This window comes from Scyliorhinus canicula, chromosome 7, assembly GCF_902713615.1.
Source record: "Scyliorhinus canicula chromosome 7, sScyCan1.1, whole genome shotgun sequence".
Classification (NCBI taxonomy): Eukaryota; Metazoa; Chordata; class Chondrichthyes; order Carcharhiniformes; family Scyliorhinidae; genus Scyliorhinus; species Scyliorhinus canicula.
Genome location: NC_052152.1, coordinates 208,999,034 through 209,011,467, shown reverse-complemented (window position 1 = coordinate 209,011,467; position 12,434 = coordinate 208,999,034). Strand labels below are relative to the sequence as shown.

Here is a 12,434-nt window from a genome sequence, read left to right as displayed (position 1 = left end):
GTTACTGGCTGCCATCTTGAAAAAGACCCCTTTTCCCCACTCTTTGCCTTCTGCCAGTCAGCCAATCCTCTATCCATACCAGGATCTTGCCCTTAACACCATGGGCTCTTAACTTATTTAACAGTCTCCTATGTGGCACCTTGTCAAAGGCCTTCTGGAAATCTAAATAAATCACGTCCACTGTTTCTCCTTTGTCTAACTTCCTTGTTACCTCCTTAAAGAACTCTAACAGATTTGTCAGACACGACCTCCCTTTGACAAAGCCATGCTGACTCAGTCCTATTTTACCATGCACTTCCAAGTGTTTCGTGATCTCATCTTTAATAACAGACTCGAAAATCTCACCAATGACCAAAGTCAGGCTAACCGGCCTATAATTTCCCGTCTTCTGGCTCCCTCCCTTCTTAAACAGTGGTGTTACATTAGCCACCTTCCAGTCCTCTGGGACCCTTCCTGCCTCCAGTGATTCCTGAAACATCATCACTAATGCCTCCACAATTTCCTCAGCTATCTCTTTTAGGACCCTGGGGTGTTGTCCATCCGGTCCAGGTGATTTATCCACCTTCAGACCTTTCAGTTTCCCCAGTACCTTCTCCTTAGTGATGGTCACTACACTCACCTCTGCCCCCTGATTCTCCTGGAGCTCTGGCAGCCCGCTGGTGTCTTCCACCGTGAAGACTGATGCAAAGTAACGATTCAGTTCCTCTGCCATTTCTTTGTTTCCTATTATTACTTCTCCAGCCACATTTTCTAGTGGTCCAATGTCTATTTTTGCCTCTCTCGCACCTTTTATATATTGAAAAAAATCTCTTCCTATCTTCCTTTATATTACTAGCTAGCTTGCACTCGTACTTCATCTTCTCCCCCCTTGCTTTTTTAGTTGTTGTCTGCTCGCTTTTAAAGGCTTCCCAATCCTCTGGTTTCCCACTAATCCTCGCCACTTTTTATGCTTTTTCTTTAGCCTTTATGCTGTCCTTGACGCCCCTCGCCAGCCTTGTCCTCCCCTTAGCATGTTTCCTCCTCCTTGGGATGAATTTCTGTTGTGCCTCCCTAATAACCCCCAAAAACCCCTGCCATTGCTGTTCCACTGTCTTCCCTGCTCGGCTCCTTCTCCAATCAACTCTGGCCAGCTCCTCCCTCATGTCTTTATAAGTTACCCTTATTTAATTGCAATACCGTTACATCTGATTGCAGCTTCTCCCTCTCAAACTGCAGGGTAAATTCTATCATAGTGTGGTCACTGCTCCCTCAGGGTTCCTTCACCTTAAGTTCCCTAATCAAGTCTGCCTCATTACACATCACCAAATCCAGAAATTCCATTTCTTGGGATCCAATGCCAACCTGATTTTCCCAGTCCACCTGCATATTGAAGTCCCCCATGATTATTGTAATATTGCCTTTTTTACATGCCTGTTCTATCTCCTGATTTATTTTCTGCCCCACATCCTGACTACTGCTAGGGGACCTGTACATAACTCCCATCAGGGTCTTTTTACCGTTGCGATTCCTCAGCTCTACCCACAGAGATTCTATGCCTTCTGATCCTATATCGCTCCATGCTATCAATTTAACTTCATTCCTTTCTAACAATCCAACCCCGCCCCCTTTGCCCATCTGCCTGTCCTTTTGATAGGACATATATCCTTGGATTGGTAGATACATGGGCTTCAGTAGGGTGCTCTTTGTAAGGGCTGGTGCAGACTCGATGGGCCGAATGGCACTGTAAATTCTATGATCTGTTACCTCCTCCAGCCCCACAACGCTCCGGGAATGCTGCACTGCTCAAATTCTGACCTCTTGCACTTGTTTGTTTTTACTGCCCCGCCATTGGTGGCCATGCACTCAACTGCCTGGGCCCCAAGGGCAGCACGGTAGCACAAGTGATTAGCACTGTGGCTTCACAGTGCCAGGGTCCCAGGTTCGATTCCCTGCTGGGTCACTGTCTGTGCGGAGTCTGCACGTTCTCCCCGTGTGTGCGTGGGTTTCCTCCGAGTGCTCCGGTTTCCTCCCACAGTCCAAAGATGTGCAGGTTAGGTGGATTGGCCATGATAAATTACCCTTAGTGTCCAAAAAAAGTTAGGAGGGGTTATTGGGATAGGGTGGAAGTGAGGGCATAAGTTGGTCCGCGCACTCGATGGGCCGAATGGCCTCCTTCTGCACTGTATATTCTATGTTCTAAGCTCTGAAATTTCCTTTGTAAACCGGTCTCTTCCCTCTTTCGTCCTTCAAGATGCTCCTTAACATCTACTCTCTTTGACCAAGTTTTTGGTCACTTTCTCCACCACCTCCTTGAGATATAGAATGTGTGTCTGATTTACACTCCTTTGAAATATTATGGAAGGTTTCACCACGTTAAAAATGTGATATAAATATATGCTGCTTTTGGGGTCACTGCCTATATACAAACCTGGAACTGTCGGAGCTGCCAAAAGAGTGTCGTTTATCTGCAGTAGGAAAAGTAACAGTACTTCCCAGGTTTCCCTCGACATGTTGGCTGATTCGCGTGCTAATTTCTGGACTGCTGCTAGAACTCGCAGGCAGAGTGTGATCTGGTTATGAGCATACTCTGGTCTGAAAGAAAATGGTGTTAAAAATGAATATTAAGAATACATTATGGAACAATGCAACATCTCAATTCAATTTAGCTTGGCTTCAGCCATTGTTAATTTTGTTATTGAATCCCAATCCTTTAGTTTCACAACATTAAGTTTGATTATTGTTTTCCCTGTACAGTAACCACATATTCTGCCCTGCCCAGGAGCAGAGACGTTGCTCAAGCCTGTAGCAACTCAGTTTTTCAACATGATAGCCACAAAACTCTTGCAAATTGTCATTATGGAATAGCCGGTTTAATTTTGTTGCAGCAAAGAAATGCTGCCAGCTTAAATGGGACAGAAATTGATTTTATGGAGATTTAAAGTACACAATAATTTGCTGACAAAAGACAACTCAACTGATACCACCCCTCCTTTTAGTCTGTGTTCAAGATTCAGATTATAGAATATTTTAACCCATAGAATCCCTACATTTGGCCCATCGAGTATCCAAACGAGCACTCTACCTGGGCCTAGTGCACCGCCCTATTCCTGCAACCCCATCCGTTGATTATGGTCAATCCACCTAACCTGCACGTCTTTGGACTGTGGGAGGAAACCGGAGCACCCGGAGGAAACCCACGCACACACGGGGAGAACGTGTTAACTCCACAGACAATGACCCAAGGGCGGAATTGAACCCGGGTCCCTGGTGCTGTGATGCAGCAAAGCTCACAGTGCCACCGTGCCGCCCCTGGCCTTCCTATTCTATCTTCCTCCAAAACCGGCTAATGCTGCTGTTCGCTTTTCTTTAATGCTTCAATGGAGTTTGTATTTATTGCGATAGGCGTCAGTCTATTATGTGACTTAAATTCAAAGAAAACCCTCAGGGAACTGCAATCTCAGTACACCAGGGAGTACTTGCTTAAAAGAGTATAAAACAGATGGGAGCAGAACAGCATACAGTATTTATCCCGTGCCAATTGTTTCTCTATGAAAGGGAGGTAGGGCGGGATTCATAATGACACTATTCCACTATTGCCTGCCTTACATTCCCACTGAGGCACGTCTTTGATACTTACCGGGGAACAAACAAATTCTGAAGGTGTTTGAGAATAGTTTGTACATATAAATTTGGTTCTTTGATAATGGGCTGAGGGATAGAGTCACGACGAGCCACCAAAGCCATGATCCAGTCAGTATAAACATCCACACACAATTTGACTGTTTCCCCATCCAGAGGTAGTGTCAGTCCATAACAGAGCACCTCCATGGTCCATTTCACCTGCTCAGAAGAATAAAGCACAATATCAGTGTCCACGCTTAAAACCATTTTTTCAAATTACCCAGATAGAACTCGCCAGTATCAATCAACCTCACACCACTTTTGCAGCAAGGTCACTCCCATCATTCAGTTTCTAGTCAGCCAGTAAGATGATGTTAATTCTCCAGTTGTGGTCAGAAACTGCCCCCAGCCAAATGCCACAGATATTTCAAAGTTGAGTCAGGGGTTTCCAAAATTTGAGGGAGATACGAAGCACTCAGTTTAAAAAAACATAGAAACTAGGAGCAGAAGGAGGCCATTCCGCCCAGCAAGCCTGCTCCACCATTCAACATAATCACGGCTGATTCTGTACCTCAAAGCAATACTCTCGTACTCTCCCCATACTTCTTGACATTTTTAGTGTTTAGCGCCAGGGACTCGGGTTCGATTCCCGGCTTGAGTCACTGTCTGTGCGGCGTCTGTACGTTCTCCCCGTGTCGGCGTGGGTTTCCTTCGGGTGCTCCAGTTTCCTCCCACAAGTCCCGAAAGACGTGCTGTTAGGTAATTTGGACATTCTGAATTCTCCCTCTGTATATCCGAACAGGCGCCGGAATGTGGCAACTAGGGGCTTTTCACAGTAACTTCATTGCAGGATTAATGTAAGCCTAGTTGTGACAATAAAGATTATTAGAAATCTATTTCCTTCTCAGATGTATTCAGTGACTTAACCTCCACAACTTTGTGGTCGAAAATTCCAGAGGTTCACCACTCCCGAGTGAAGAAACTTCTAATTTCAATCCTAAATGTCCAACCCTGTATCCTGAGACTGTGATCCCTTGTTCTAAACCTCCCTTCCCCCCCAGCCAGACGATACAACATCCCCGCATCCAGTTTGCCCAGCTCCGTCAGAATCTTGTACATTTCAATTAGATCCCCTCTCATTCTTCCAAATTCCAGCCAACACGAGCCTAGTCAACCCAATCTCTCCTCATACAACAACCCTGACATCCCAGGAATCAGTCTGGTGAACTTTCCCTCCAATCCCTCTATGACTAGTACACCCTTTCTGAGGCAAGATCAAAAGTGCACACAATGCTCAGGTGTGGTTTCATTGAGGCCCTGCAATAAAACATCCTTGCTCCTGTACGCAAATGCTCTTGCAATGAAGGCCAACAGACAAGTTGCCTTCCTAACTGCTCGCTGTACCCGCATGTTTGCTTTCAGTGATTGGTGTACAAGGGGACCCAGGTCCCTTCATATGGCAACATTTCTCAATCTATCACCATTTAAATAATACCCCACCATTCTGTTTTTCTACCGAAGTGGATAACTTGCCATATATCGATGTGAGACTGAATCTGCTGTGTATTTGTCCACTCACTCAACTTGTCTAAGATCACATTGAAGCTTCTTAACTCCTCCTCGCCACTCACATTCCCACCAAAGTTTGTGTCGCCAACAAACTTGGAAATATTACACTTGGTTCCCTCATCTAAATCATTGATGTATATTGCGAATAGCCGGGGCCCAAACACTGATCCCTGTGGTACCCAAATCGTCACTGCCTGCCCCTCCAAAAAAGACCATTTATTCCTCCTCGGTTTCCGGTCTGCCATTCTCAATTCATGCCAATTTATTATTCCCAATCCCTTGCGCTTTAACTTTGACACACTAACCTCTTATGTGAGAATTATCAAAGCTTTCTGAAATTCAAAATATACCACATCCGCTGGTTCTCCCTTATCTATTCTGCTAGTTATGTCCTCAAAAAACACAGTAGGTTTGCAGGACATGATTTGCCTTTTAATAAATCCATGTTGAATTTGTCTTATCACATTGATATTTCTAAGTGTCCGTTATCACATTCTTGCATTTTCTCTACTCCTGATGTTAGGTTAACTGGTCTGCAATTCCCCTCCCCCACTTCTTTTTTAAAGAGTGGGGTTAACATTTGTCACCTTCCAATCTGCTGGGACTGTTCCAGAGTCTAGAGAATTTTGAAAATGACAACCAATGCATTCACTATTTCCTTGTTCACCTCTTTTAGTGCCCTGGGATGCAAATCATCTGGCCCTGGGGATTTATCAGCTTTCAATTTCACCAGCACTACGTTTCTACTAAATTTTCTTCAATTCCTCCTTCTCACTAGAACCTTGGTTCCTCAGCATTTCTGCAAAGTTATTTGTGCCTTCTTCCATGAAGGCTGAACCAAAGTAGTTGTTTCACTGCTCTGCCATTCAATTAGATCATGGCTGTTCATCCACCTCAATGTCACTTTCCCCACACTATCTCCATATCCCTTGATGTTATTAGACTCCAGAAACCTACCGATCTCTGTGCTGAACATGCTCAATGAATAAGTTTCTATAATCCTCTGGGGCAGAGAATTCCAAACACTCACCACCCCACGAGGGAGGAAACCACTCCTTATCTCGGTCCAAAATGGCCTGCCCCTTATTCTGAGATTACATCTCCTGGTTCTAGACTGATCAGCTAGGGGAAACATCTTACCTACTTCCACCCAGTCAGGTCCTGTGAGAATTTTGAATTTTTCAATGCGATAACCTCTCATTCTTTCAAAAAAAGGAATTCTGAGATGCAGAGGGATCTGGGTGTCCAAGTGCACGGGCTACAAGAGGTTAATATGCAGATACAGCAAGTAATTAGGAAAGCTAATAGAATGTTATTGTTTATTGAAAGGGGAACTAATACATAAAAGTAGGGAGTTTATGCTTCAGTTGTACGGGGCATTATTGAGACCACATGTGGGGTGCTGTGTACAGTATTGGTCTCCTTATTTAAGGATGTAAATATTTTGGAAGCAGTTCAGAGAAGTTTTACCGGACTAATACCGGGAATGGGCAGGTTGAATCGTAAAGAAACGTTGGATAGGTTAAGCTTGTATCCACTGAGATTTACAAAAGTAAGAGGCTCTTCTGAGAGAATCTAGAACAAGTGGTCACTGTTTAAACGTAAGGGGTCACCCATTTAAGACAGAGATGAGGAGAATTTCATTCTCTCAGAGGGGAATGATCCTTTGGAAACTCTGCCTAGAAAGATTTTGGAAGCAAAGTCTTTGAATATTTTTGAAAGCAGAGGTAAACGGATTCTTGATAAGTAAGCGGTTGAAAGGTCATTGGAGGTAGGCAGGAATGTGGAGATGAGGTTAAAATAAGATCAGTCATCAGAAGCTGAGTGGCCTACTCCAGCTCTTAATTCACATACATGTTTGTACGTAGAATACAGGCCCAGTTTACTCAATTGTTCCCCATAGGTAATCCCACCATCCCAGGGATTAATCTGGTGAACCTCTGTTGTACATGCTGCGTGGTTTCCTCCGGGTGCTCCGGTTTCCTCCCACAGTCCGAAGATGTGCAGGTAAGGTGGATCAGCCATGATAGGCGATAGGATGGGTGGGCATGGACCTGGGTAGACTGTTCTTTCGGAGGGTCAGTGCAGACTTGATGGGCCAAATGGGCAACTTCTATACTGTAGGGATTCAATAAAATATAGGGGCAGAATTAGGTCAGAAGAAACCCACGCAGACACGGGGAGAACGTGCAGACTCCGCAGTGACCCAAGGGAATCGAACCTGGGACCCTGGAGCTGTGAAGCAACTATGCTAACCACTGTGCTATTGTGCCGTCCATCGCTAAGATATCAGGTGAAGCGAACCTAGTCTCTCCAGCTTTTGTTAAGGTACTGCATGAGGATTTTTTTTTACAATCTAAAGTGCTAGATAGATAACTGACTGCCTGAAAACCTGCAGATAGAAAGTGGTTGCAGGTGGATTTGGACCTGCTTGGAAATGGATTACCAACGGAACCCCAGGGAGATCAGTGTGAGGGATGCTGCTGTTTACTATTTTCATAATGATCTAAATTAAACAGTGCGTGAACCAACTGCAAGTTTAGAGATGATTAGATATGTTTAGAGCCAGGATTTTACACAAAGTTATTCTACTGCAAGCAGATCCAGGTGCACTGGATCATCTAACAAATTATGTTTAATTTAGCAAAGTGTGGTGTTACAGTGCACATGTTGAAAATAGATGCAGCTCCATGGGGAAGAACAATAGTCAGTGTAGAAATAAATAAATCTTGCTGTTCAAATGCACAGCTCTTTTAACGATTTGCGACCAATGTTGTAAGGCAGTGGATGCTCATTTGCTGAATTCTTTCAAGGGAAAGTTAGACATGGTTTCTGGCTGGGGCAGAGATCTTAACTCCTCTAGTCAAGAACATACATCATTCAAAGCGAGCTGGGACATCTGACCAATTACTAGCTCAAAAGGTGGAGTTCATTATTTTGTGAAGAAATAAATCTTAACTCTTGACCTGCTCAAAGCCAGAAATTCACATGTGTGTGGTTATTTCCAGGAGGGTTTGTTGTTTTTAAAATCACCATTTGCTTCACTGAAGCCCTGTACATCATTCACCTGAGGTGAACATGTGATGTTACAGCAAGGTTACCCTCAGGAGGGATCAAAATAATTGGGTAACTAGGTACATTTTGCCAGGAACTTTGGTGTCCAGGTGACACAGACTAAAGATAGAACATAGAACAGTACAGCACAGAACAGGCCCTTCGGCCCTCGATGTTGTGCCGAGCCATGATCACCCGACTCAAACCCACGTATCCACCCTATACCTGTAACCCAACAACCCCCCCCTTAACCTTACTTTTTAGGACACTACGGGCAATTTAGCATGGCCAATCCACCTAACCCGCACATCTTTGGACTGTGGGAGGAAACCAGAGCACCCGGAGGAAACCCACGCACACACGGGGAGGACGTGCAGACTCCGCACAGACAGTGACCCAGCCGGGAATCGAACCTGGGACCCTGGAGCTGTGAAGCATTTATGCTAACCACCATGCTACCGTGCTGCCCCCTACTTGAGATACTTGAGAAAAGAGGAAAAGCATTTAAAAAAACGTAGCCAGTTATGATCAAGAACGTAAAACTTGACAAGACAGTGGAAGCAAATTTAATAGTACCTTGATAAAAAGGAATCGAATAAAAACGTTAAAGAGAAAAAATTGAGAGGACAACAGGGGAAAAAAAAAAATCAAGCAAGTAAGACTAATTGGCTAGTTCTTTCAAAAGAGTTGGCACAAACACAATGAACTGAATGGTCGCTTCCTGTACTGCAAGTTTCCATAAACCTATATATGTATATATTATATATACAATGCACACAATTTTGTTTCTTTTTTAATGTACACAGGATAGGACATTTTGAAAATTACTCAAAAACTTATTTCAAACTTAAAAGTCCAGCACAAGGATCAATCTTCGAATGACTTACCTCTTTGTCGGTTTTTAGAATGCTTTCATTGCTAGTTGAACTGTTCAGTCCCTGCCCCAGAGGACGAACCACAGCATGAGCCACCTCTTTACCAACAATGCTGGGGTAACTGTGCAGAACACTCATGTGACCTCGGTCGCTCTGGATGACGAGTTGCAAAGATCGCCACTCAGAATACATGGTGCATGAGTACCATACGACCCACTCACTTCAACATCTGCCTGAAAGACAAGAATCAGACACCAACACATGACTCATGGTTTTAAAGAAACATTTAAAATCACCCCAACCTTTAGTCCAGTCCCCAAAACAAACCGACTTCAGAGCTCCCAGCATTGTCACACCCAATACCGCTTTGCCAAGTAGATACTTGCCAAGATTCTCTTTAGCTAAAAGGTTAGGACTCTAGCCAAGTGGAATATTATTGGAAATATAAGATGGGAGGATTTAGGATAATAAGTAAAAGAGTAAAATTCAGAAGTGAAAAAACCCCCCCTCCAGGTCTAACAAGCCTTTGTGAATACACACACCTACCTTCTTTATCACTATATTCCTTAAATGAATTCTGTTGCCAGGATCTGATCTAATTGCCCCTCGAACCCACATATACCGTTTGATTCAGTGGTAAGTTACTCCATAATACAATAATTTGTGTTAACTTCCCAATGCAGCCAAGCAGAGTTGAGATGTTCAGATGGTGCAAACATTTATAGCGATATTTCTATGAAACACGATCTTGAAGTTGAAGGCAGTGGGGAGGCGGTGGCATAGTGGTATTGTCGCTGGACTAGGAATCCAGAGACCCAGAATAATGATCTGGGCACCCAGATTCGAATCCCACCACGGCAGGAATTTAAACTCAAGAAAATATCTGGAATTAAAAGTCTAATGATGACCATGAAACCATTGTCGATTGTTGTAAAAACCCATCTGGTTCACTAATGCCCTTTAGGGAAGGAAATCTGCCGTCCTTACCCGGTCTGGCCTACATGTGACTCCAGACCCACAGCAATGTAGTTGACTCTTAAATTCCCTCTGAAATGGCCTAGCAAGACATTCAGTTGTATTCAACTGCTACGAAAACACAAGACATTAAACCGGACAGACCACCCGGCATCGAACCAGGCATTGGTTGTATCACACAATCATACCTTAGACAGCATGGGGGCTTAGTGGTTAGCACTGATGCCTCACGGCGTTGAGGAGCCGGGTTCGATCCCGGCCCCGGGCCACTGTCCGTGTGGAGTTTGCACATTCTCCCAGTGTCTGTGTGGGTTTCATGCAGCCAAAGATGTGCAGGGTAGGTGGATTGGCCACGGTAAATTGCCCCTTAATTGGAAACCTACTGGCCACCTTCAGCTGATGAATCAGTGCTCCTCCATGTTGAACACCGCTTGGAGGAAGCACTGAGGGTGGTGACAAGGGCATAGAATATGCTTCTGGGTGGGGGACTTCAATGTCCTTCATCAAGTGTCGCTCAGTAGTACAGTAAGAAGTCTTACAACACCAGGTTAAAGTCCAACAGGTTTGTTTCAAACACAAGCTTTCGGAGCACAGCTCCTTCCACAGGTGTCGCAGGTCCACATCATGGCTCAGTAGTACCACCACAGACCGAGCTGCTAGACTGGGCCTGCAGCAGGTGGTGAGGGAACCAAGAGGGGAAATCATACTTCTAATTTTATAATAATAATCTTTATTGTTACAAGTAGGCTTACATTAACATTGCAATGAAGTTACTGTGAAAATCCCCGGGTCGCCACATTTTTCTTGGATTTGTTTGTTTATTATCCTGTACAGTGAAAAATATTTTTCTGCAAGCAGCTCAAACAGATCATTTAGTACATGAAAATAAAAGAAAAGAAAAAGAAAACACATAAAAGCGCAGCACACGGTCCACAATGTAAATACATAGACACCGGCATCGGGTGAAGCATACAGGAATGTAGTATTAATCAGGTCAGACCACAAGAAAGTCATTTAGGAGTCTGGTAACAGTGGGGAAAAAGCTGTTTCTGAATGTTTTTGTGCATGTTGGCAGGCTTTTGTATCTCCTGCTCGATGGAAGAAGTTGGAAGAGCGAGAAAGCCGGGTGGGAGGGGTCTTTGATTATGCTGCCCACTTCCCCCTGGCAGCGGGAGATGTAGAAAGAGTCACTGGATGGGAGGCAGGTTTGTGTGATGGACTGGGCGGTGTACACGACTCTCTGAAGTTTCTTGCAGTCTTGGGCCGAGTAGTTGCCAACCAGGCTGTGATGTAACCAGATAGGATGCTTTCTATGGTGCATCTGTAAAAGTTGGTAAGAGTCAGTGTGGACATGCCAAATTTCCATAGTTTCCTGAGGAAGTACAGGCGCTGTTGTGCTTTCTTGGTGGTAGCGTTGGAGTGGGTGGACCAGGACAGATTTTTGGTGATTTGAAGCTGTTAACCATCTCCACCTCAGCTCCGTTGGTGCAGACAGGGGTGTGTACAGTACTTGTATGGAATGTGTACATTCTGGCACCTGTTCAGGTACACTGAGGGAGAATTCAGAATGTCCAAATTACCTAACAGCAAGTCTTTCGGGACTTGTGGAAGGAAACTAGAGCACCCGAAGGAAACCCACGCAGACACATGGAGAATGTGCAAACTCCAGATAGGCAGTGACCCAAGCCAGGAATCGAACCTGGGAAGCTGGTGCTGTGAAGCAACAGTGTTAACTACTGTGCTATCGTACTTGCCCTCGTCCTCAGCAACCTGCGTGCTACAGATGCTTCTGTCCATTACAGAATCAGAAGAAGTGACCACCGCACAGTCCTTGTGGAGACAAAGACCCGTCTTCACATTGAGTATACCCTCCATCGTGTTGTGTGGCACTGTCACAGGGCTAAATGGGATAGACTTCGAACTGATCCAGCAACTCAAGATTGGGCGTCCATGAGGCGCTGTGGGCCATCAGCAGCAGCAGAATTGTATTCAACCACAATCTGTAACCTCATGGCCCGGCATATCCCCCACTCTACCATTACCACCCAGCCAGGGGATCAACCCTGGTTCAATGAAGAGTGCAGGAGAGCATGGCAGGAACAACACCAGGCAGACCGAACAATGAGGTGCCACCCTGGTGAAGCTAAACACAGGACTACCTGTGAGCTAAACAGCATAAGCAGCAAGAAATAGACAGAGCCAACCGACTCCACTTCAAACGCATCAGGTCTAAGCTCTGCAGTCCTGTCACATCCAACCGTGAATGGTGGTGGACATTAAACAACTCACTGGAGGCTCCACAAATATCCCCATCCTCAATGATGGAGGAGCCCAGCACATCTGTGCAAAAGACAAGGCGGA

General features: G+C 44.8%; 1 protein-coding gene across 7 annotated transcripts in view; it reads right to left on the bottom strand.

Moving 5' to 3' along the window:
• ralgapb (Ral GTPase activating protein non-catalytic subunit beta) overlaps positions 1-12,434 on the bottom strand; it is a 140,298-nt gene that overhangs the window by 102,523 nt on the left and 25,341 nt on the right. For all 7 annotated transcript variants that reach the window (XM_038803826.1, XM_038803829.1, XM_038803828.1 and 4 more), the window contains exons 2-4: positions 9,111-9,331; positions 3,617-3,819; positions 2,408-2,571 (exon numbers count right to left, since the gene is read on the bottom strand). In XM_038803826.1, coding sequence (XP_038659754.1) covers positions 2,408-2,571; positions 3,617-3,819; positions 9,111-9,290 — 547 coding nt within the window. In that variant the 5' untranslated portion in view covers positions 9,291-9,331. The remainder of the gene's footprint in view (positions 1-2,407; positions 2,572-3,616; positions 3,820-9,110; positions 9,332-12,434) is intronic.